The following is a 25499-nucleotide window of genomic DNA, read 5'->3' as shown; positions in this document are numbered from 1 at the left end:
TGCAGCCCGAAGCTGGGGCTCCGTACCCGCCGTGCCCTGGCTCTGCTGTTGCAATGGGTGGCACAGTGCCCTCGTTGGGGTGTGAGGTTTCAGCCACTGCTCCTGCTACCCGTACCTCCATTGCTGCAAACTGAATTCCTCCATGCGTGTGTCAGAGATGCTGTCCTGATGGCTCTGATTGCCTTGGTGGTATGGTGCAGATTTTAGGAGTCTTTCTATCTCCTAGGAGTTAATTTCAAACTCACTTTTCCGTGCCAGTATGTTAGGGTGTGATACTGCAACCATCACTGCTACGTACTGGGGCCAAAGGAGAATGATAAAAACTATTTTTCTCATTGAAGAGCTCTGCTTGAGGTTACCCTGCTTCATAGCTGCAGTGCATTGAATAATCCCAATTTGGGGCTGCCAGATGTTGAGGGAATGATGTTCAAAGGAACCTGATCTGAACTGTGGAACTGTTTTGCCAAAACAGATGTAAAGGAATTCAAGTTTTCTAAAATGATTATGGAGAAAAAAAAAGTAATGTATAATGAAAAATATAATGATAAATAAAAAGCAAAAAAATATTACTTCCATAAATCATACCTTCACACTGAAATGCAATTTCAGCTCAGACTATCTGTTGTTCTTCATTTTTATGTTTTCTATATTAATTTTCACTGCAGAGATCTCACGGTGACAGAAGTTGCTTTTATATTGCCAAAAATAGCAGTTTTTGCCTCAGTGTTTGACGCATGCTGACCAATTCCTGGCATTATAAAAAGAAAGGTATTGATGGAGTGATGTATGAGGAGAAATTTCAAGACCTAAGTGTGTGTGTTGTCATAACTGATGACTTTGTGATGACAGCCTTGGGGTTGGCAGATGATGATAGAAGGATTCCACAATAGACAACTCATTTACAACACTGAAAAACCTTTTACACGTCCTTCTCTTGAATAAACCAGTGTCAGCTGACTATGGACTTCACAAATGTGGGCTCTGGCTGATGTTACTGAGCTCTGGGTGTATATTAAATAGGTCCTGCTTAGGTGGCAAACTGATTAGTCAGTCAAGTGGGGATAGTTTCTTGTAAAGGCATATCACATCTCTGTTTACATTCATAAAGCGTTGTTAAGCCTCACGGAATGGGGTTTTTCATAATCACAGAGTAGTGAGTTTCTTCCTAGAAGTCCAGAAACGCAGTGCTTGGATTTGTACATTTAACAAGGAGCTGGAAAGGATATTTCCTTTCTGAAATTATACTTTCTTATCCATTCAGTGATCATTTTTAATGTCCTTAAGTTGACCGCAAAACTTAAAGAATGTTGCATTATTATTTTTTTATTTCCTGTCTTAAAAATCAGAATTTGTTTTGGAAATGCTCCCGTATGTAACATCAATATCCTCATCTGTTACATAAAGAAATGGTCATGCCAATACTCGTACATTTTTATGAGCACGTTTAGATTGTTTAGAGCAAGCAAATGCATCACCTTGTGCTCTCCCAAGTAAATAATCCTTTCTAACAGCTGTGATGTGTCATATCTTTCCCAATCCTGCCCCTCTAACAACAGCAGTAAAACACAGAATCATTTTTTTGCCTTTTTTTTTTTTTTTTGGTAAAACTACGGAACAGCTGGTTTGGTGCCATTTCTTTGACCATTCCTTTGCTCACAGCAACTTCCTTGAAGAAGTTTGAATGTTTCCATGGCATGGCCAGCTCCTACCAGATGAGGCTTCCTGAACAAAGCTGGTGAGGGAAAGTCCTTTCAACTTCAAGCAGCTGATGATCGCTCAAATCTACAGTGTTTTGTGCACCATGTCCACCTTCATAAAAATTCCTGACAGGGGATAAAGCTTTAAAGGAGAAGAAAGCAGGGACAGTTGACTCTTGTGTTCAGTACAGCAGTCTTTTGTTCCTGCTTTGCTTCTGAGCCTTCTGGTTGGTGTTGCTGAACACGTCAGCACCGCCGGGCTCAGAACCAGTTTGATCTTGTGGCAGTGGGGATGCCTTGAGGTGAGCCGAGAGGGCTCTTGCAGAGAGGGGAGTAATGTTGGGGCTTTGCCTTTTCCTGCCCCTCGTGCTGGAAAACCATGGAGATGAGTATGAATGGCTGAAGTGCACAAGAGGCTGTGTGAAGTAGCTCTCAAAGAATTTAAAGTTAAGGCACCTATTCAGAATGGCATGAAAAGTTGAAGAGGAATTTGGTGATTGTTACGGAGAGATGTAGTATCATGGGTCTTCCTTCCCGTGACAGAAAGCTAGAAGCTGACGAAAAGGAAATGGTGGATGAATCTTAAAACAAGTGTAGATTTCTTGTGATGCTGGCATTATCTGTTGCCAAGAGTTCTGATGTTTGAATGGGAGACCTGTACAGTGACTGAAAATGGAAGCAATTTGAATGTTGTGAGGCTTCAAAGCCTGTTGATATTTGTGGAGATGGATTAATTTGAACTCCCTTACCATCGTTCTTACTCTGAACTGTGATCTTTTTCTCTTGTTTAGGTTTTTGGCAACGAATTGATTCCTTCCAATATGCCTTTGAAGAAAGCGACAGTTTTCCTCAATCCAGCAGCTTGCAAAGGGTAAAATTCCCTCCCCCCACTCTTCTTTCTATATATCTAATTGCCATTCACTACAAAAGCTGGCCAATTTTTGAGCTCATTTATGTCCCCCTCTGATGCCAAGCTGCTGCTGTGTAACTACGCCAAAGTATTTATCACTGAAGATGTTGGGATGGCAAATAGAATTAGATGCTCGAATTGAAAGAATGATTTCCAGATACTTTATCCTGGATTTGAGTCTTTTTCGTTCCTCTACATCCCTTTGTATGTGACATGTTTACCTCAAAAACCATAGGATGTTGACCTTGATTTCTTTTAGAGTTGAGGTTATCCTCAGTGATCTGACTTCTGTAGGAACACGTCCTTGAAAGGGATGTGCCCACAAACTGGGAGGCTAAATATGGGTTCAGAGCAAGACTCCTGGAAGAGGTCAGCTGCTGCTTTTGCATACTCATTAGTAAAAAAAAATATCTGGGATATGATGTGTATCTGCTTCTGCTCATCAGCTCAACTTCTCAGCTGCATCTCTGAAGGGTTCAGTACAGGCACCATAGGAATGATATATCTGATGTGGAAGTGCTTGGACTTGTGTGCCTTTACACAAAACCCCTATGACAAAAAATGCCTTGTGTTAATTAATTAAAGCCTCCAACTTTACATTTAAATGTCTCATATTTCTACTTCTAAGTAATTTATAGTTAACAGATAATTCTGGAGTTAAAAGCATTAACATGCACAAATCCTGTATCAGAAGGAGGCCAGAGAAAATTTTGCTTCTATATTTATTTAGTAATAAATAAAAGTAAATATTATTTTAAATAAAGCATCTTTGTAAAAAACTTAATAGGATTTTTTTTTTTGTGCTTTTAAAGCCTGCTGCTCTGCATGTTATTACTTGTTTTTTGGGTTTTTTTTTAGCATCTTTCTCTCTGGAGATCTTGTTTTGACTTCTAAAACTAATTTTGGAGAAAGCCAGACAACCTCCTGCATGTATTAAAACTGCAACAAGAAGCTGACATCTCAGATAGGAGGTTGTGTGCCTGATAACGTAAACTGTGTGCTCTGTTTTTAACTACTTTTCTTGTTGTTATTCAGTACTTACTTTTCTTTTGTTTTTGTTTTTCTTTCTTTTGCCACCCGACTGATGTCTGCTTTTCCTTTGTTGTTTTCTTCTAGCAAAGCCAGGAACCTTTTTGAGAAAAATGCTGCTCCGATTTTGCACCTGTCTGGCTTGGATGTAAATATCGTTACGGTAAGAGCTGATAGGTTCTGCAAATAGAAATACAGCGTCTGCTTTGCTTTCTTTTGAGAAATTGAAGTCCAATTTTGGATGTATTTGAAATTCTCAGTTGTCTTGTAGGCATCTGCTGGGAGGAAATAATTACTGAGATTTTAAGAAGGTATTTAATCCTTTTAATTCACAGTTAATTTGCAAACTGTGTACTGAGTTGTAAATTTTCAGCTAAAGCAGTACATGTACATGCCTGACTGTCTAAAGCAGCCCTTCTATAATTCATGTTTGAGAGAAAAATCTCTCAATACTTGACTGCTGGTTAGTGGTGCATGCCTGTTGCTGCTGAAATTGTCAGTTCTGCTTCAACTTGCAGAATTCAGAAGCAAGGAGCTTTGATGTGCAGTGGAATTCTTCAAGTTAATTAAAAATAATTTTGTGTTTTCACCCTAAAAATTTCTCAGTGTATCCCCAGATAATTCATGGAAGCAGAACACTGAGCTGTAAATGGCTCAACTTAGCTGAGAGGGTTTCTTTGGAAAGAGAAAAAGTAAATGTGAAGGGATCCCCATCTCTTTGCAGGTTTTTGTGGCTGTGATCTGTGGATTGGTTAGTACTCACTGTGTCCTGCAATATATATATTTCTGTCTTGGAATATTTTTCTTAAGCTTCTGTTTAGTGTTAAGATGCTGTTTTTATTAATGCCTCTCTTTGATCATTGAAAACACATAGTACAAGCTTAAGAGGAAAAAAAATGTTCTGCAAAAATTAAAAATTAATGCTTTTTAACTTCAGATATGGAATGTGATCAAAACAGAGCTAGGCCACTGCTGGGGCTGGTATGTCCTTGCAAAAAGCATTCACTTTGCAGAAAACGGTTTGCTAGTTTAGAAAGCCAGCATACTCCTTAATGCTAAACTGTTTTTAGCAGCTTTCCTAACCTGCTGTTGGGCAGCAGCCCTTGATATAGCTGATTCTGTGCTTCAGGAGATGCACTCAATCACTTTGGCCTCTAAAGAGGCTTTTTTCTGCAAGAGTGGTTTGTTTGTGGGTTTATTTAAATGTAAAACTGTCCGCAAATTTGATTATTTCTGGATATTCTAAATCTACTAAATGAGAGCCTTATTAGGCTGTGTGTGTGTTTATTTTTTTACACTGTATTAGGCAGAGGACTGGTTTCTTAAGTCAAAGAAGTTTAAGAGAATGTTATATAAGAAGTGTGCTGTACTGTGTACTTATGTGAAAACAACTATTAAATAAATTGTATATGAAAAATACATATATATTAGAAAGATACAGAAATAATCACCTGATTTCTCGTGTTTGAATTTCTGTTTCTTCAGACTGATTACGAAGGACAAGCAAAAAAACTGATGGAACTGATGGAAAACACAGATCTGATCATTATTGCAGGAGGAGACGGCACAGTACAAGAGGTATGGATGCAGCTTTGTCCTGGTTTGCTGAGAACTGTAGCAAGGCTGAGGGTGAGAAGACTGAGTGTATGTAATGTGGTGACAATATCATAGTAGTCATTAGTGGAGATTTGTCCATTTCCACATCTGTGTATTAAGTCACTGTTGTAATCTTGTAAGGTAAGAAAACTCCACTGTTTTTTATTTGCCTAAAAGTGATGATGGGAACAAGAGTGTTCAGCATAACTGCCTTCCAGAATTTTACTCCACAGTGAGAAAATTATTTGGGGAGAATTGTTTCCAACTTTTTCTTTCTGTGTAATGTAACTGTAGTGGTTTAATTTTCAGAGCTCATTCCTAGCCTGTCTGTATTTCTGAGGATGAATGTTCGTTTTCCTAAATGGGAATCAAATAATTTAAAATTTATATGGGAGCAATTGTAAGCATGGTATGCGTTTAATAAATGTCTGTTGTCAAGACGATTAATGGCAAGAGCATACTGCCAACAGAACTAGGGAATACTCTCTTTCAAGGCAGGTTGTTTTTTACTAAAGCATTTCCTGGAATGCTAACTACTGACTTCATCAGGCAATGGCTAAATGAAATGCAGTGATTTTAAAATAAAGTGGTTGGAATCCATCTAGAAGTTTCTCCTGCCTTAAAATCAGTTATTGTTAATTGCACACTTAGCCGTGCTGTCCTTGCGTTTTGTGCAGGGCTGTCTTGGTGTATTCTGTGTTTAAACAGTTATGCTGGCATCAGTTGTGATGTCAGCACATACTCATGTGCACTCAACTCTGCTGTTTCTACCATGTTTGCATGCTGGATGTGTTTCCTTTCCTATGCAAGCAATAGTAAAAAAGAGTAGCTGCTTCTTAAATCTTTGTAAGAGATAAATATTATAATTTTTCATGGCTTTCCACTGTCACTGCAAACAGAATTCTCAGAGGTGAGCCTTTCTCATGTCTTCCAGGTCGTAACTGGGCTTCTTCGCAGAGCAGATGAGGTGAGGAAGAAAAGGTGTCTTGTGAACCCACTGTGATCTCTTGGTCCAACCTGGCTTCTGCAGATGTTGTTGCTTGCTGATACCATCTAAGTCATTGATGACTTAGATGAAGGGATTGAGTGTACCCTGAGTAAGTTTGCAGATGACACCAAGTTGGGAGGTGGTGTCGATCTGCCTGAGGGCAGGGAGGCCCTGCAGAGGGATCTGGATAAGCTGGATTGCTGGGCTGAGGTGAATGGGATGAGGTTTAACAAGGCCATGTGTCGGGTCCTGCACTTTGGCCACAACAACCCCATGTAGCGTTACAGGCTTGGGGATGAGTGGTTGGATGATTGTGAAGAGGAAAGGGACCTGGGGGTGTTGGTTGATGCTCGGCTGAACATGAGCTGACAGTGTGCCCAGGTGGCCAAGAGGGCCAACGGCATCCTGGCCTGCATTAGAAATGGTGTGGCCAGCAGGAGCAGGGAGGTGATCATCCCCCTCTACTCAGCACTGGTGAGGCCACACCTCGAGTACTGTGTTCAGTTTTGGGCCCTGCACTACAAGAAAGACATTGAGGCCCTGGAACGTGTCCAGAAAAGGGCAACGAAACTGTGAGGGGTCTGGAGCACAAGTCTTATGAGGAGCAGCTGAGGGAGCTGGGATTGTTCAGTCTGGAGGAGAGGAGGCTCAGGGGAGACCTCATTGCACTCTACAACTTCCTGAAGGGAGGTTGTGGTGCAAAAGGGTCTGGCCTCTTCTCCCAGGCAAATAGTAGGACCCGAGGAAACGGCAAGAAGTTATACCAGAGGAAGTTTAGGTTGGATATTAGGAGAAACTTTTTCTCTCAAAGGGTGGTCAGGCACTGGAATGGCTGCCCAGGGAGGTGGTGGAGTCGCCGTCCCTGGCAGTGTTCAAGAGGTGCCTGGATGAGGAGCTACAAGAGATGGTTTAGTAGCTTGTGGCACTGATAGGAATGGGAGGGTGGTTGGACTAGATGATCTTGCAGGTCGTTTCCAACCTTGTGATTCTGTGATTCTGTGATATCAAGACACTTTGCTGTGTAGTGAGTCAGCCATGCTAACGTCCTGCAATACTTCCCGTTGTTCTTCATTTCCTTTCTCTGGGAGTACAATGGCTCTCAAGCTGTATCTCTGGGGAGTTTCCAACAGGATTTGTTGAGAAGCCAAATGCAGATCTTTCAGAGACCTACATGCTGTCTGTGTATGCTTTGTTTGGCACAAGTATTGGGCAAAAAATACAATTTTTTCTTGTATTTGTACAGACTTGAAACTCAATTGGCTTTGTCCAAATATTGTTTTATGATTGGTTTGCTTTTTTTTTTCACGCAGTGAGACTCACTGTGTAGATAGCTACAGAGAACTAATTGTAACCTCCCAAGGTGGAGCCCTCCAAATGGAAACGGAAATGCGAGAGATTTTTCTTTTCAGAGAGGGAGGACGGTGTTATTGAAGAAAGGAGGGGATCGTTGTTCCCAAAACCTTGTGGCAGGAGCTGGCAAAAGCTCAACTAAATGATCCAGAGAAGATTCTGATGGTATCCTTGGTGGCTAGAATTGTATCTGTTTAGGCAGTTGCCTTGTCTGAGTGTGACAAGAGAAACTGCAGCTCTGCCAGTGTTTTTTGTGAGGTGCTAGCTGTATCCATTCCAAGACATCAGGTGTTCTTAAATTTAGTGTTGTTATAACTGACCCCTGAGATCTCTGTAATCTAAGGATTCTGGAAGAAACATTTTGGAAGCTTTACTGGCTAGTTATTTCTTTTGTATTTTTGTCTTATCTTGATTTTTAGCTCATGTTGATCTGCAATAACATAGAAAATTCTGCAACCAGCACTGTTTTGGGTGGAATACTGCCTTGTGTTATTGCCACCGTGTCACTTCATGTTTTTGGCACGGAAATTCTCCTTGCCCTTCATATCACTCTGTCCTAGGAGTAGAGACCTGCAGTTCCATCCCCTCAGTTTGTGCTCTGCTTCCCTTTCATGGGTTTGTCATGCCACTGTTGTCTAGAGCCTGTACAAGTTGTTCTAAAAACATGGGTTCTACTAGCCAAGGGAACAGAGTATGAACGCATTTGCTGTGAGCAGCCTGTCTTCTGCAAGCTGTAAAGCAAAGCTGAAGATGAGCAAAGGACGTTTGAGGTGTGTTAAGACTTGCAAGTGAGACAGAGATAACAAGGGAGGGCAGGTAAGCATGAAGTGAGAGTGATGTTGGTTAGCCAGCGTGGATTTGCAGTGCTGTGGCATTGCTGGTAGCAGCGCCCAGGAGGGAGATGGTATATTGTGATATGCAGTAGTTGACACTGATTCGCTGACATGATTCAAGAAGCACAGTTTATTTTCAGGTACGGTGTAATAACTTGCTCCTCTAACAAGCCCTTTTGCTGAACTGAAAAATAACATGGTCAGTGAGTTTCAAAAATTAGACCTTCTGCTGCTTTGTGATTTGGATGCCAGAAGAATCAATTAATTTCCTTTTCTTAACTGAGAAAAGCTCTTTGCCATACAAGGTTACTCTACCAGAGTGGTATTTCTGCAGTGGTAAATGAGATTCAGAGCTTGCCCTGCATCTATCAGTATTAGATTCTGACAGAATCCATGCATTAGATAGGATCTGTGTGCCAACCTGCATGTAACAATTCTCGTAATGATTACAGAGAGCTCCTTTGCACCCAGTTGGCAGTGGTGGGTTCAGAGATTTGGATGCCGTGTTCTGAGTCATTATGTATTACTGCCTCATTTAAGGAAGTGCCTGACTGCTTAGTGCCAGAGGGGTGATATCACACACAGCTGTGATCTCCACACAGAAAGCTTCATTCAGCTGATGCAAATGTTATTTTACTTCCCTTCTGTGTCCAGGCTGCCTTCAGTAAGATTCCTATAGGATTTATACCTCTTGGAAAGACCTGCACGTTGAGCCACACTCTCTACCCTGAGAGTGTGAACCAAGTCCAGTAAGTATTATGTGTTTCTGAAAGGTAGCTTTTGTTTGTTTCCAAGGAGCAGTGCTTCTTGTAGTTTGAGACTTTCTTTTTCTTCTGTGTTACATGGAAGTTGGCAGACTCTGGACAGAGCCTGATGATTCGGTTTGATATAAGATTGTTTTGTCCACTCCTAAACCAAAGTCTAGTCAATTAATCTTTCTTTTCCTCACACTTTGTTCCCTTTCAGTATTTCCTCCTATCATGCTAACAAATATATTTTTCCTTGCTACTGAAATCTGTTCGCTCTGGTTCTCCCAGTGACTAATTAGCATTCGTATTCATGGGACCCTTGCTGGTATCCCTCACACGTAAAATCCAGGAGCCAACTGGCATAACACCCTTCATTAATGCCACCAGAGTGCTTTGAAGCTCAGCAGGATGGACAAGGCTGCAATCAGCAGCAAAGATTAAAATAGTAATTTGTATTTGAGTTCTAAAGAAGCTGTTTGAAATGAGTGATCTTTTTGTCCCCAGGTAATGAACTGTGCAGGTGATACTGCAGCATACTGGTGAAGCTGAAAGGAATTTGGTCAATAGCTTGCTGAAAGCTGAACCTGACTTAAGGATGTGGAAGTGATATTTTAAAAAGAAATACTTTGGTTCCTTTGTCACTATTAGAGCTATTCTTTGGAGTGTAGAAATTGCAGAGATATTGCAGAAAGGCAGGAGCTAGGAGAAAAGAAAGACTGAGAAAGAAACAGCTTCCTTCTCTGTCTCAGTATCCTAAGCCTGATGAAGCCAAAGGCAGTTTCACTTGTTGATTCACCCACGTGACACTGAGTTGGATCTGAAAACTGTTTGGCTTGGTTGTTTTCCAGCTGAAAAAGTGGAATTAAGCAGTGTGGAATTTAAATTTTACCCAACTTTGTTTAATTAGAGAGAGAGAGAAAAAAAAAAAGAGGTTTCAATGAAATACATGCTTCAAAGCCTGAGTATAGAGATTTCTTTTGTGAGCAAGAGCACTTTGTTTACAAAGTCACTAGTGCTGCCTTTTGTGAGAAGAAATAAAGCAGTATCTTAGTTAATGTCCCCGACTTAATGGAGGCCAGAACAAAATGACCACTGCTAATAGTGCTAATAGCTTTAAATTGTTTAAGAACTTCAAAATATGTTAATGTACCAAGGTAATGCAGTCCCAGACATGGGTCTCCCCTCCTAGGTTGTTACCCTTGCCACCAATGAAACTATTTGTGGATCCTTAATACGTATCCAAAACAGCAGCTAACAGAGTTGCTGCATCGAGGTTACACAGAGTTTGTAATCTGGTAGATCAGCTGAAGAAGGAGTAATGTCTCTGCAGAGTTTAGGCTGGGGACTTTTGCTTTTCTGGTCTTTGCTGTTTGTTAGGATGCCTTTGGGCTTTGTTAGGCTGATTTGCTTTCTGATTTCAAGGAGGAGCAGCACTTTGTCAGAATTCTTTTCTCAGGGCTGCATAGGTTTTTGTACAAGAAAAAGCCCCACAAGGATGGTAGTGGAGTCTGCTGGGGAGGGGAAAAAAAAAAAAAAAAAAGTTTTTAAAGCTTATTCCTTCTGCCTCCCTGTTTGTTCTCCTTCTTTCCTGTTTGTTTTGCAGACATATTACTAATGCTACCTTGGCCATTTTGAAGGGAGAGACAGTTCCACTTGATGTGTTGCAGATCAAGGTAAAAACATCTGCTTGTTTGGCACCCAGCATTCCTAAAGCTTTCCTATTCTTGCATTGTTCTGTTCAAATAGACTACTTTTCCTCTGTGTCGTGCTGCTATGAATTTTGGCTTATCCTATCAGCAGTCCTGCTGGCAGTCATTTCTCCACTGTATGCTATAACACAGCCTAATCTAAAATGGGGAAAATACTTGGCTGAATGGCTGAATATATTCTGGGGGAAGTTAAGAGAGTTTAGATGAATGCAAAATTTAACTAATATTTCTCTAGAAGTAGTGAGAGATAACAATAGCTGTCTCAGCTGATTTAATAAATTCATGTGTACTGCGGAATTAATAACTTTCTTTTTCAAACTGAAAGATGTGAAATGGGAAAACGCTTGGCTGTGCTCAGTGTGTTTTTTTTTAGCATCTATTATTTTTCAGTTATGTTGTAGAACAGACATTTCTGCAGCAAGAACTTAGTGTTGCTGTGTGAGAACACCTTGCTCTTGGCTGACACTATCCGCAGAATGGAATGGCTATTGCTGGGTGTGCAGTCAAACTCAGTCAACCCTTTAAAAAATTCATGTTTTATATTTCTCGCTGGAAGTAAATGGGATGTGTGACACTTAAATTCAGGTTAACCTTTATGGCTGTTAGCTATTTATCATGCCTTTTCTGTGAAATTTCTCTTCTGGGATTAATCAGAATTCAGGTTCTGTATAGAAATGAAATTTCTCTGCTTTCAAAAAACAAAGTTGGAAAAAAGATAAGAGAATGCAATTTTGCACTTTTTAATTTTCTTTACAGGGAGAAAAGGAACAGCCTGTGTTTGCACTGAGTGGTTTGAGGTGGGGATCTTACAGAGATGCGGGAGTTAAAGTTAGCAAGTAAGAAAACACCATTTTTGAAGCATCTTGTCTAAAAAATAACCCTCTGTTGTTGCAAAGAAGCTTTTTTTGAATATAGACATTTGACAGGCAGAAGCACCAACTCTTCAGATTAAGCATTACACACGAGTGTAAAACATTTCAGGGTTTTTGTCATTTGAAATAAACATGTATTTAGTGCTGACCGATTTTTAAGGTAATTGCTTTCCTCTTGCCTTTTGGTGCCCATTTCTGGACCTTTGTTCAGATAGCATCAATGGGAAAAACTCTCCCTTGAGTAAAGTCTAAGTAAAGTGACGGACCGTTGTTTTTCATCAATTGCCAATGAAAAGATGGAGATTCTGTAACTCAGTTCCAACAAGGGACATCAGGTGCAGTAGAAATGCCCTTCAGCTCCTGCCAGAAATGACATGGACTGCCTGACGACGGTTTTCTGAATGCTAAACTAATAATTGTTGGGTTTTATCCAAGTGGATGTTTGACATGCCACTGTGTGTGTGTATCAAATTACTGGCATTACCTGGTGAAGGAGCAGCAGGGCCAAATCAGCTCATTCCTCAGACTGCCATAGAAGAATTACACAGGGCAGGGTGCTGCTGACCACTAAGTATATATGATATGTTTTGTGAATGAGCTGTCTGCAAGGAAGCAGGAGATAGCTGACCTCTGGCAACTGGCAGGTGATTAAGTAGGTTTGAGAGGTGATGTGGGGTAGGAAAGATGCAGTAAACGGCCTGGGTGCTTGTCCTTGAGAAGCATGGGATATGCCTGGTTGCTTGTGTGGGTGCTGAGTTGGCTGTGCTGCGGGCTCTCCTGCTAATTGCAACCCCAAGACTAAGGAAGAGCACTTCTCTCCTCTCTATGTTCTTATTAGGCTTCCCACCTATGCCCTATTTTATACCAAGTGTCAGCCTTTGCATCTTTTCCTGCAGCAGCTGCATTTCATAGGAGTCATGAACACCATGTGGGAGACTTGGCAGCACCTTCTATACTTGGGGCAGTGTGAATGACTACAAACCTCATTTTTCCATGAATGTTTTTGAATGCCCAGAAAACACGCCCAGCTTAGGAAGCACTTTAGCCACAGTTGAATGGAGGCTCAGCAAGCTTGGGTTAAGGAGCTGTGTCCTTGTCCTCTTTTTATACTTCTCTCTAGGTGTACTCCTTTGTTCCCTGACAAAGATGAAATACTGGGCTAAGTGAACTTTTAGTGTTCCAGTAAAGCTGAAAAGAGGGTACCTTCTACAAAGAGAGCTGAACTGTAAGCCACGACTCTAAAAATGTGCCTGGTTATCCCTAAGCTAAGCACTGTTCTGGTGGATGCATAGTGCTGAGTGTTACGTTTTTGAGGATTTGTTGTTTTACGGACAATTTCATGGCTTAATGGAAGTGGTGTGACTGCTGCACACCCTAGTAGTTAATGATAGCCTTACAACTTCGGTGTTGTTGAGCTGATGGTGCTTAGTGTATGTTGTTGGCCTTTTGTGGAAGACGGTGATCAAAATTTGCACCAAGCCTACCTCAGTGTAGTCATGTCTTTAGATTCTGTACTGTATTTTGTGACCGACAGGATTTTTATTTTGTAAAACATCGAGTTAGGTGTGAGAATACTTTGGGGCAAATGAATGTTTTTCCTGTTCTGATCTCTTGCTGCTGATTTTTTTTGTTTGCTTGTTTCCTCCAACTTAATTCTTCATTGCGTATTGTAGAGATGCATCTCACCAACTGATAAGCCACAAACCTTAAACTTAATCCCAGCTGTGTTGCCTAACTAGGTAAAATTCTGCTACTCAGATGTCAGGCACCCTGTAGGGAAGATTGTATACTGTGTGTTGGTGATCCGTAACTCAAGAACGGAATGTCACTGCTAAGCTGCTGGTGTGTAGAAACTTGTGCTATCACAAAGCTAAAGACTGTAGGAGAGCACTAACTTGGTAAACAAATTTATGTGCCCTAACTTCATACAAGGTTTCTCCTTCTTCCAATATCATCTGGATATCTTAAAGAGTTTTTTCTGTTCTTTTTTCAGGTACTGGTACCTAGGGCCTCTGAAAACCAAAGCAGCTCACTTTTTCAGTGCGTTAAAGGTAAAAAAAATGACTGAGGAATTGTGGGGAAGTGTGATTGATGATTGTGTAGCTTCGAAATGAAAAGACTGACTGCTTTGTACACGTTATCTGCGTTCTTTTCTGAAATTCTGGTAGCAATATAAAATGGGAGCAAAACTCCACACATTGGAAAACATAGCAGTTGTTAAAAATTTCTAACTTATGAAGAAATGAAGGGGAGGCAGATTACCTCTGCCTTACAAAAAATCTTTTCTAAGAATCTGTTGCTGCAAGATCACCAGAGGGAGCCAGTAACCACCTTTGGAGCTGGAGAGTAGTAGTGGTGCTGAACATAGCATTTGTCATTTTCTGTCACCTTTTCTAGACAGTATTTCTTATGATAACACCTCATTATGATTTATTCATCTGGCAGAAGTTAAATTTATAATTAGACTGCTCATGAATGTTGATAATCAGTTTTCCATGTGTAGCAAAATGAACATGAAGATTCGGAGCTTATATCTCACCTTTATCTTGCTTAAAATTGACCCTAGAAAGATGAAAATTTGCTTGAGGGGCAAGGAACTTTCTCTCAGGTGCCTTTCACTGCTCTCTGAACATACAAGGAGCCTCATGAAAAGGCTGTGAGGATACCCAGAAGCTGCCATGGTAGATGAGATCGTGCATCCAAGGAGTTAGACTGTAATGTATTCATGAAAGATCTCCCCCTGCTTTCCCATCCCCAAGAGATTTGAGAGGATGATTCTGTATGCTGATATTCTAAGGAGAAATTTGTTCTTCACCTCTCTCCAGCCCCTTTCTCAGTTTTATTAAGGCCTCAGTGAGTGGCAGTGATAGTGAGTCTCACTGGTGAGTTATTCATTCTGCATTTAAAAGATCTGTTTAACCTGCTGAAGGTTAAAGAGAAATGCTCACTTTTTCAATATTAAGAGAAAAAAGTTTCTACTTGATCTCCCCCAGTTGTATTATCCATTGCTTTATGTGCCTCTTATGTTACCGTTTTGTTAATTTCTATAAGAAATGGTCCCAGTCTGCTGAGTGTAATCTTTTCCAAGCTTGCCCTTGCTCCTGTGCACTGTGTCTTTGTTGATTTTGCTGCAGTTGTCCTTGGAAATGGAAATACATTTTAAAAAGAAATTGTATAATTTCATCCATAAGACCTTGTTTTAAGTGTTTCACAAATTAGTTTTAAAACAAAATGAGAGCAAATAAACTTTGTCTCTAGTGTCAGTGTCCGTGAGCTTTCAGGAGCTAAGGTTCTGCTGTAGCTCATCAATTTCTGGCAGTAGAATCTGAAACTTCACTGAGAATATTGTTATTTTATTTCTTCAGGTGCTCTATAAAGCTCAGCTGACTTGTCCTAAGACCTGCTTTGTACTCTGCAAGCACCTGACTATACGGTCAGATCTTGATCTTTTGAGGTGCTGAGGAGCAAAAGCCTGCCTGATTTGGGTGCCCCTTGGCTTGCACACAGCACTGTTGTCTTTGCCTGAGGTTACCTTTGTGCTATGCAGAAAGCACTTGCACTTTCAAGCCTTCATGTTGACCTTCCATTTTGGATTGTTTCCCACAGCCAGAAGCAGCTGTGTCACCTTACCACACATCTGCAGCAAAGAAAACATCCCTTTACCCTTTCCTTATAGAGGGGAAAGTACCTCACTGCTGTGTAGGGAAGAAGTAGATTAGTAGACTTGGCAATTGTGGGTACCCTTTCTCAAGCTGCAGAGATGTAATTTTATATGAAGCTAGAGGCCAAGAAGTAGAATAAGGCAGTGGTAGCTCTGAAGTAGTGCTTGTGATCACAGGGTGAATAGACTGTAGGAATCAGCAGAATAAACAGGAGGTTCTCAACAAAAGGTCCTCTGTCTTTTGTTTGTTTTGTTTTTGTTTTTTTTTTCCATGTAAATCCAAGGAATGGCCTCAGAAACACCAAGCTGCTCTCATGTATCTGGGACCAACTGAGAGACCTCCAGAGGAGCCAGAGGAGAAGCCATCCAGGCCTCCTTTGTATGTGAGGCTTTACAGACGGCTTCGCTTATACTGGTCGCCTCCACGAAAAGGTGAGATGTGTGTGTTATGGTATAAAGTCACAGGCAGCCTTTACATATCTAATAATTCAGAGCTGTGGATTGTTTTACCTTTTTTTTTTTTTTCCTCCTTAGTTTTTTCTTCTCTCTTGTGTCTGTCCCTTTCTCTGCCTTTCCCTTTCCCTTTCTCTGACTTTCCAAAAAATCATTGCAATTTCAGCATTGACTTTGTCAAGATACTTAAGTGATGTTTTTCAGAAATAGAATTGAAAGTATTTGTGGCCTTTTAAGTAGAAATGCATTTGTAAAAAAACTCACTGTGTTCACTGGGCTCACAGTTGCTTGCCACTGAAGTATCTCTCACTCCTTCTTCATGGGGGGAAAGGAGCATCTTTTATTTTTCTTTGTGGAAGGAAAGATTTCTGAGACAGAACAGCAAACATTACGTAAAACAGGAGGCAGTAAAACTTGAGGCTGTGCAGAAGCCTTAAGTTTCTCTTAGTACCTCACTTGGAAACCCCAAATATAAATTCCCTTCTCAGTGTTCTGTGAGCCACTCTGGAGAGGTTAGCTAGGCAGTTTTCATGTTGCAGAGTGCAGAAGAAGAGGAATGTGCATGTGCAATATGTAATGATGCAACCTCAACTGGTGCTTCCATTCCTCCTAGAGGCTAGAAGAGGGGATGCAGATAGAGGCATGGACTAAGTGACACTTTGGGAGAACTAAACCCTGGAGTTTTTTCCTGAGGTATATGTTACCACGGCATCCTGAACATTGGCTATCCTGGTTATTTTTTGGTAGCTGCACTAAATGTTCCTGCAATACTAGTCTAGGAAATTGGTTAATCCCTGGGCATAACAATTCACAGGGCTGCCAGATAACATGCTTGGTAGTCTTTCCTGCCACTGTGTGAACACCAGCCGTTTGTGGTTTTTTTTTTTCCTTCAGTACTTTCAAACTTTTGATGTTTGAAAGAAAGAAAGGTAGAGGTCACAGTGGTCAAAGTGATTTTTGTGGCTGGCATTGATTTTTTTTGTACTTCTCAGCAGTGAAATGATGATCTTTTTAAGTAAATTTCCCTTAATGTTATCTTCTGTATTGGCTTCCTAGAAATCCCCAAGGAGGTAGCCCCGGAGGACTGGCAAGAACTGAAGCTCTCCACCGTTGAGCTTTCCATTGCAACTCAGAACAGACAGCTTGATCTGACAGTAAGACCATCATATTTCACTGGATTCCAAATGCTCCCTGTCCACACAGTTTTCTTTTATTGCTGAACTCCCATTCTTTTGTCTTCATAAGTAAAGCAGTACCCTGTGCAAGTTGGGGCCCATAACTGAGTCTAGGAAAGGGCAAACCAGAGCTGGTGTAAAAGCTCTGAAGGCTTCTATAAAACAAATGCAGTGTGATCAGGAAGAATCTGTGTAACTGGAAGGTTTCATTAATCCAGCAGAAGTTTTAGCATTACTCAGGAGGAAACAAGGCATCAGAATGGATACTCCTTCCCTTCTCGACCCATGGGAGAGGGGAAATCAGATATAGAAGTTGTATCAGTGAGTGTTGGAGTGCAGCTGTGAACATGAATGTTTGCCTAGAAATATGGCTTCTTCTCTCCCTTCCATCTTGCAGAGCAAAGAATTAAGAAAAAATGGCACTAAAGAAAGGACAGGGGCTAACAGTGAATTAGAGGACAGGAAACGTGGGTGGTTGTGGAAGAGCAGAACAAGGGAGCAAGGGAACCATTTCTGTGATAGCTTTCTGTCACGTCCTGCCCATAAGGCTTATGCTCTTCATTGAGTGCTTTAATTACCCGTCTTTGGCTTATGTCTGTGTTTTGGTGCAATGTCATTGCTATGAAAGCTTTTTGGGTAGATGCCAGTCTTTAATTCTGCTGGAGCAATGTAGCACAGCGATCCCTTTCTCTACATGTCTTTCTCTTGGCTGCAGGAAACCACAGCCGCTATCCCAGACTGACAGGAGGTGGTGGACTTTCTGCAATGTGTTTCTTATGCAGAATTCAGGCTCTTTAAGAAGCTGAAAATCTGAGTTATGTTGATAGATTATCCTTGTAGAATCAGGCATATCCACGTAGAATCGTGCTCCCTGTGTTTTCCTTAGCCTGTACTACATAAATGTTAGTTTCTTCAACATCAGTGATTCACGATTTGTGCTGCCAGTGTCCTAGTAATGGTAGAAACAAGACTGACCCTACCAGGGTATTTTTTTCTTTACTGATTTCCTGATGTTCCTTGGACAAAATATCCCTTGTATAGATGTCCTCTGACTCAGTGACATAAAGTGAAAAAGATCTATCAGGAATTGAAAAATCTCATTGCCACAGACTACCATATACATTCCCCCCCCCTCCATTTTTTTTTCTCCTTATGTCTTCAAGTTGTGCTTTAATACTTTTATTTAACAAAGAAGCAGCGTAGGATTCTCTCTCATTTCTCTTGCACATCCCAGAGAAATAGGTGACTTCCTATTAGGGCAGTTATACTTCTCTGTTTCTAGAACTGGATGTATCTTGATCTTACATCTTTTTTTCTACTGATAGGCGCTCTGTGTATCTGCCTTTGAATCCTCCTCTAGAAGCTGTTGTCCCTGCAGCCATCAAAGCTGAATGACAGTACTGTCAAATGGACATCAGGGCATATCTGCTAAATACTGCCAGCCAGTATTGTCTTTCTTTCTCACTCATGCCTAGGCTCTCCTGTGAAGCTGATAAAGCTATACAGGTGCAGCTCAGGCATTGACAAACTTACCTCTGCAAATACAGCAAAGGAATGAAACAAGTTACACTGCTGAATGCAGTTGGTTTTACTTTTGACATTTTGATTGCATCTGTGCTAGGACTTCTGCCAGAGCAGAAATGTTTTCTTTAATTAAAAAACTAAGTATGATTTACATCTTAATCAAAAGTTCCTTCTCAGCAAAAGCTTTAATGTCTACTTAGTTTAAAGACATGCTGCTAGTGGAAAAGTAACTAAGTAAGGAATTTAAAGGAGTGATAATGAGAGCACTTTAATTTCCAATTTATATTCGTTAAAATTCTCTTACTGTAGTGTTTGGTGGCCAAATGCAGCATCATTATACCAATGCTTGAGGTCAAGAAAGATCCACTGATCAGAAATCTCTGTGAACAGATGTAACGCAACAGTCTCTAATAAGTGTGCAAAACATAATAAGAGCCAAATATGTGAGTCATTATTTCAGTTCTTACGGTGTTCATTGAATAATCTTCAGTGAAAATCTGTAATTCTTAATCTATGTTCCTCGGGTCAAGAAAGGAGAAAAGGAAGGAAATGCATATTTTGTCTCTTCGAGTGGGACAAAGAGCTGGGTATTTTTTGTAGCGTATTTAAGTACCATGAGAGTGGCATTTTGAAATGTTAACTGTTTCATTTCTGAATCTTCTTCTTTTTTGCCCAGCGCACTGAAGACTTCATGAATATTTGCATTGAAGCGGATACTGTCAGCAAAGGGCAGTTTGTGAACAGAGGGTGAGTATGGGAACACTGTAAATAGATGCCCAAATCTCTGTACAAGTCAGAACACTGATTTTTGGGGGAATATATTATGTTTCTGTCTGATTTTCTGCTGTAAAACTCTGCAGCAGAGGTCATCGGTCAGTGATGCTTCGTGGACGTTGCTTCATTCTTTAAAATTCTTATGGATTTTTCTTTTTTTGGAAATAAGGCAGATCAGTCTACCTTGAGTTCTTTCTGGCTTCTCAGTTTCTTGTACCTTTCATCTTTCTCTCCACTGGTACTGGACGATGCTACTTGGAAAACACCATCATAACCAGTGTTTTATAGGCAACCGAAAAGACTTAAGTCCAGAATCTTTTACCTCTAGCTGCTTGGTGGTTTAAGAGCCGTAGAGCTGATAAGCTTGTACTAGTAATACCTAACATTTCTGAGCTCTGATAAGACATAGCTTTTAAGTGAAGGGCTCCCTTTGCGCAGTAACTCCTCAAACATATGAGATCTGAGCTTGAACAGCTTTTGGAAGATGTGAGTTTATAGAAGGACTGTAAGCAAATGTGTCATATGTGAAGCAGGGAGGCTGCAGGCATGGAGAAGCAGCACATAGAGAAAGAGTGAGCAGATATTTCTTTCATGGGTTTGGGGTGTTGTCACGTAAAGTGATTGTTCGTCTGCTCTCACCAAATATCAGTCAGAACTGCTTTTTCCAGGTCCTCCATGCTGTCCCACCAGCAAATACACTGCATCTTCAGTGTAGTTTTTATTACCAATTGGTTTTCTTACTGAATCTAAGGCTGCTCTTCCGTATGACCATTTTTTTCCTCATACCATTTTCTAGGCATAGGGCCCCCTCTAGTGAAATCAGGTGGAATACATTTTTTGAATACATTCTTCACCTGATTGTCATCACTCTAAGAATTCCTGCTTGTGTGTCTTGTTTGTGATATTAATAGCAGAAGTGGGCCCTGTATTTGAGCATCCCAAGAGCCTCAGTAGGAATCAGGATGCCACCTGCAACTGCTTTTAGGTTGTATGAGCCACGTGGACTGTGTGTGCTTTAGACTGAGATGTTTGCTTTAAAGATTACAGAAAGAAAAGGAGGAAGAGCAGTGAGGGAAGTGTGGCCTCTTAGGGGGAAATGAAGGAGACGTTGCTCCCAGAAAAAATGTGGATGGCTTTGGGTGATGTATAGTTGGAGTGTTTGTCTGTACACCCAGTGCACAGTATCCCCCATGTGAGTTGGACATGGTTCACACAGCAGTGTGTCATATTTTTTCTGACTGGATGTGCACTGCTGTGCAGAAAAAGCTTCTGATGAGCAGTGACATGCCCTGCTAGCTAGCTCCTCACAACTTGGAACTGCTGTTCAACCAAAGCTCAGAGGGCTCTGCCCAAAAGTTTGTGAGTAACAGCAAAACAGAAGGAGGAGGTGTATGTGTTGGGGAGCAATGGGAGAACCCAGTTACTCCTACAGAGAAGAGCCTAAATAGAAATAAAACACTGCTTTTTCAAGGCAAAATCGAGGTGCTCAGAGCAGATCTCTGCAGAATGCCCCTTGGCAGTTTGGTTTGAAATCAAGCCCTTATTACAGGTTCCCTATTACCCAGCACCAATGGAGTTTGCCTTTGGAAATGTACAAAGAAGCCATTTGTTTGTTTGTTTTGTTGTTAAAGCACCTCCACCAGAATTTGGAGGAGTTGGAAAGGTTTTAGAGAAACTGCCATATCAGTATGGGTATCCAGGTGTTGTTTTTTTCTTGCATCAGAGCGCTGCAGAGCAGCTGTTATTGCATCTCAGAGAAAGGAGCAGTCATCCTAGGTGTATATAAGTGCTTTCCAGCCATGGATCAGATTTGCGTGGACAAGAGCATCGCTGCAAGAGTAGAGCTGATAGTTAAGATGGGGTGGAGAAGGAGCAGGCAAATACACAGTAGTGCATACCAGAAAGTGCTGGAGGGAAGGAAAGATGGGAAGAGTAGCATGAGTATTCCCCATCCTGATAGCTAGCTTCTATTCTTTGTGTGAAAGCATGGAGTGCTTTCAGGGGATGAGTGCAGTGACCAGCAGCAGTGTAAAGACTCTTGTTTTTATTACAGAATTTTACATTGGCTGCTTCTGGAGACAAGAACTAAATTAAACCTATCTGTTATCTACAGTAGGTTTTCCTTGCCTGTATTTTTGTAGTTCAGTGTATGGAGTGAGATTTAAATGAATTTAAAATATTGCTATTGGACTTTCTTTTCTTGCTCCTGTTTTCCTTAGCTATCTTGTCTCATATAAGGAGCTGAATCAAATGATCCTTTCTGACTTCACCAAGAGAGTGGTGAGGTGCTGGCACAGCCTGCCCAAGGAGGTTGTGAATGCCCTGTCCCTGGAGGTGTTCAAGGCCAGGTTGAATAGAGCCCTGGTCAGCCCGATCTAGGATTAGATATGCAGGTTGGCAGCCCTGCTTACAGCAGGGGGTTGGAGCTTGACGATCCTTGAGGTCCTTTCCAGCCCAAGCCATTCTATGATCCTTTCATACAGGATCACTGGAAAGGCAGATGCAGCAAGTCTCCTTTGACCATTCTTTAGTTATGTGTATTGTCTCTGTTGTACTAACTTTGATCCCATAATTGCATTTATGTAGATCCTCATTTACCTCTGTGGATCAAATAATCTTGCTCACCTGAGTACAGTAAGTAGGACCTTACATGTTAAACTTTGAGCAGGTTAAACCTTACATAGGGAATCTTGCTGCTTATTTGTACAGCACTGTATAAACTGTATAATTGCATGCCATCAATGATTTATCATTTATATTGCCAGGGGGATGTTTAATTCCCTCACATTCATTCATTAATCTTTTAGCGTATACATACTGGATTAGAACAAACTTTTCATAGTTAATATTGCTCCTGTCTCTCCCTGCCCTTTCCTTTGGTGTCTGAGGTTTTCTTCCTTTGTCCTTCCGTTATTCTCTCCTCTTTCAGCCTTTTATGCTCTTTGTCTGGGATTTTCTGTGATTTTAAGAGAAACTTGCATTTCTAGGGTATGGAATATTTGGTGTATAGGGTGTTTCTGACGTGCTTTTAGGGCTTGTTTTCCTGGACAAGATGAAGTTATTTAAATTACTGCTTTGTTAAGTCCTCATAATGGACAGAGTTGCTCGGGACAGCTGATGTTGTTTATCTGAGAATATCTATCTGTGATAATTGTGCTGTGCTTGAGACCGTGCAGCTCTGCTGTCCCCTTAGCTATCTGTGTGTTGCTGTCTGTCTGCACAGGGACCAGAAAGAGGGATGGGGTGCATTCTATTTGTTGTTGTTGTTGTTGTTGTTGTTGTTGTTAAGAGTTTATTAGGTTGCTGGTAAGTGCATGGAATTTGAGAAGGCAGTCATCCACTGTGGGCATTGCATCGTTCAGCATATAAGTGAGGAGCACAAGATTGTGCTATAAGAGTATATTCAAATTTATTCAGTGAACCTCAGAGCAGAAGTTGGTTGGAGGCTGTCAGTGCATACTGAGACGTACTGACTGCAGCAGAAGAGGCAATCTGTATTTTATTTTCTCACAGTTAAGCTCACAAGTAGTTGTATACATATATATAACCTTCAGGTTTGTCAACTGCATAGTGATTTACAGACCCATAGCAATGTGTCAGCTCTAAAGGTAGCTGCTTCTAAAGAACCATATAGCTTACCTCTCTTTTGATTGAAACAGAAGTCAGAAGATGCGTGATCCACATATGTGTCCTGAGGGCAGTCAGTGCATCCAAGCCAGCAGATGCATCTTGCAACTTCCAGAGGTGAGAAGTTAAGGGAATGGGGAAACTTTGTAAATTTGCTTCCTAGTTCCACATGATACTGCACATCAGGAAATCCTTACTCCAGATCTGGGAGGTTGAGTATACTGTTGATGAGACACTCTGTTCCTCAGCGCAGCATCTCGGTCTCCAGCCAGGAGACACATACAGAAATTACAACCCAAGTGGTTTGTGAACTAGAGGGGGAGTTTTGTTCAGCCACGAAATAGACAGCTCCCCAGACCTGTCATGTATACAGCACTGGAGGTTGTAAAGGATCTCTTATTCAGATGCATTGAATAGTCACACCTTCACCACTGTATTGAAGATAGAATTCCTCATCTACATTTTACACTAGAAGGGATTATGCCATCGAGAAGATAAATGTCAGCATTTTCATGTAGACAAAGTACGAAGAGGAAAGGCAATGGGGCTCTGGTCAACACAGGGAAGTGTCACTAAACCTTGAATACAGCAGGTTGAAAAAGAAGCCAAAATTGTGTCTGCCTGAGTAGTTTAGGTTAGTCTGGTGTTACCTCTTAGAAGGGAGTGCTGTTGCAGCCTTGGAATGGGCTGTTTCTTGGTTGTGCAATGGCATTTCATCAATCTCATGGATCATTTCTATCTTTAAAGGCCTTCATACCATTTGGAAAACAAATTTCATGTTAAGGGAGAATAGAACACGCCAAAAAGTGAAAAAAATCTTCATCTGACAAGTGAAAATCATGGATTATGTAATCATTAGTCAGCACTGTAATATTTACATCAAGTTAGTATTGTGGCAATCTTGTATTTCTGAAAGAACACTCTGGAGTCTGGGCTAAATACAGATGAGCCATTGGTAGGGATTGTGGTATAAAATCAGCTCTTCATACTACAAGCTGACACCTTTGGAGTATTTGTGCACTCCACAGAGCAGTGTTGTTTTATGAATCCTTGATCTAGAGCTGATGAGGGAACTGTAGACAACTCAGGCAAGTCTCACCATTTTTGAGGATATGCTGACCAGGTGGACTGCTAAAGCTCTGTGATTTAACAGGACCTATGCTACTTTCTTCTAAGCTCCTTTGACGTACCAGCTCATCTGGAGCTAGTTTAAGGATCAAAGTGGCAGCCTTGCCTAGAGTCAACGAAGTGCATGCAGAGCAGACACCAGATTTGTGCAGATAAAGTCAACCTGCCATTTTGATGAACAGTTTTAATCATTGGTGACTTTATCAGCATTAAAGTAAAAGCTCAGGAAAATTCTGCGGAGTAAATCCTGACCTGTGTGAAATACTTTGCATTTCACATTTCAGATCAATATAGTAAAGCAATACCAAAAGGTGTTTGCAACATGGATTTAATAGGAGTAATTTAACAGGCTCCTCTGCAGATTAGCTTGTGTCACCACTGGCAGACCAAGAAGAGCCAAGCACAAATAATATAGTTCCAACAGCAAAGAGTGTTTCGGTATAAACAGTGTGTGTCATTAAATCTTCCTAGCGTTTAATTATCACCAATTAACAACTCACTGAGGTAACATTACACCACAGACTCTTATACATTCCTTGCAATGAAGAATAACTTTCTCTGCATAGTTGAGACCAAAGGGGCTGGAAGGCATGGGGAGGCTGTCACCTTGGTTAGCACCCAGCTAAGTGTTGAACTGTAGTCAGTCAGTAAAATCAAGTCTCAGTATTACAGCATCGCTGAAATAACATTTGCTGCTTAGCCCTGACCAGTACTGTTATCTGTACACAGGGCACTGAGGGATCCTTTGGCATTGATAACGAGGAATACGAAGCTATGCCTGTGGAGGTGAAGCTGTTACCCCGGAAACTCCGGTTCTTCTGTGATCCCAGAATGAGAGAGCAGATGCTCCGTGCAGCCGTACAATGAGAATTAATATCAAAAGGGCCACTCTTCACCACTCCTGCCAGGTTCTCTTCAAGGCTGTCCTCACTAACTGGATTAACCCCACCAGATTAACAAGCCATTCAGCTACTTTATGCACAAGGTACTTCCATTGAAGGTGGCTATTTGGCTAGTCTCAAGGGGTTTGAAAGTGCAAGTTAGAATTCTAAGAATTGCATGTTAACTTGATGGCATTTTTTTTTCCCCTGAAGTCAATGGTGTTCCATTCACAGCACTACAGGCTGAGTGGTGAATGCCAAATGCTACTGCTTTAATGCAATTGTATGTTGAAGCAAAAAGAAAGAGTATTTGTCCTCGTGTTGTAAGAGTTTACATTATCTATGTATAAATCTCAGGAAAGCTGGGAGCTTGGAAAAATTTGTTTCGGGTGCGGTCTAATGCTAAGTATGTGAAATGTTGGAATTGTTATATGAAACAGCTGAATGGTTATCTAATCTGTCCCAAAATAAATTGGAGATCAGTGACATGATTTCAAAGGAAGTTTGAAAACGCTCAGTATGTATGTATCTAGGTAAGATCTT

At 41.0% G+C, this 25499-nt stretch overlaps 1 protein-coding gene across 2 annotated transcripts in view; it reads left to right on the top strand.

The window, feature by feature from the left end:
- The window catches only part of AGK (acylglycerol kinase), a 31473-nt gene extending 6019 nt beyond the window's left edge, over positions 1-25454 (top strand). The window contains exons 3-15 of one of the 2 annotated variants that reach the window (XM_052669574.1): positions 2489-2568; positions 3724-3799; positions 5122-5214; positions 6167-6199; positions 9058-9152; positions 10756-10825; positions 11618-11697; positions 13727-13784; positions 15679-15826; positions 16904-17001; positions 19223-19293; positions 22980-23064; positions 24805-25454. In XM_052669574.1, the coding sequence (XP_052525534.1) occupies positions 2489-2568; positions 3724-3799; positions 5122-5214; positions 6167-6199; positions 9058-9152; positions 10756-10825; positions 11618-11697; positions 13727-13784; positions 15679-15826; positions 16904-17001; positions 19223-19293; positions 22980-23064; positions 24805-24942 (1125 nt within the window). In that variant the 3' untranslated portion in view covers positions 24943-25454. The remainder of the gene's footprint in view (positions 1-2488; positions 2569-3723; positions 3800-5121; positions 5215-6166; positions 6200-9057; positions 9153-10755; positions 10826-11617; positions 11698-13726; positions 13785-15678; positions 15827-16903; positions 17002-19222; positions 19294-22979; positions 23065-24804) is intronic. The other variant, XM_052669575.1, reaches the window with a different exon arrangement.
- The last annotated feature ends 45 nt before the right edge of the window (positions 25455-25499 follow it).

Source organism: Tympanuchus pallidicinctus, unplaced genomic scaffold, assembly GCF_026119805.1.
Source record: "Tympanuchus pallidicinctus isolate F22 unplaced genomic scaffold, pur_lepc_1.0 scaffold8, whole genome shotgun sequence".
NCBI classification, from domain to species: domain Eukaryota; kingdom Metazoa; phylum Chordata; class Aves; order Galliformes; family Phasianidae; genus Tympanuchus; species Tympanuchus pallidicinctus.
This window is presented reverse-complemented; position numbering and strand designations above follow the sequence as displayed.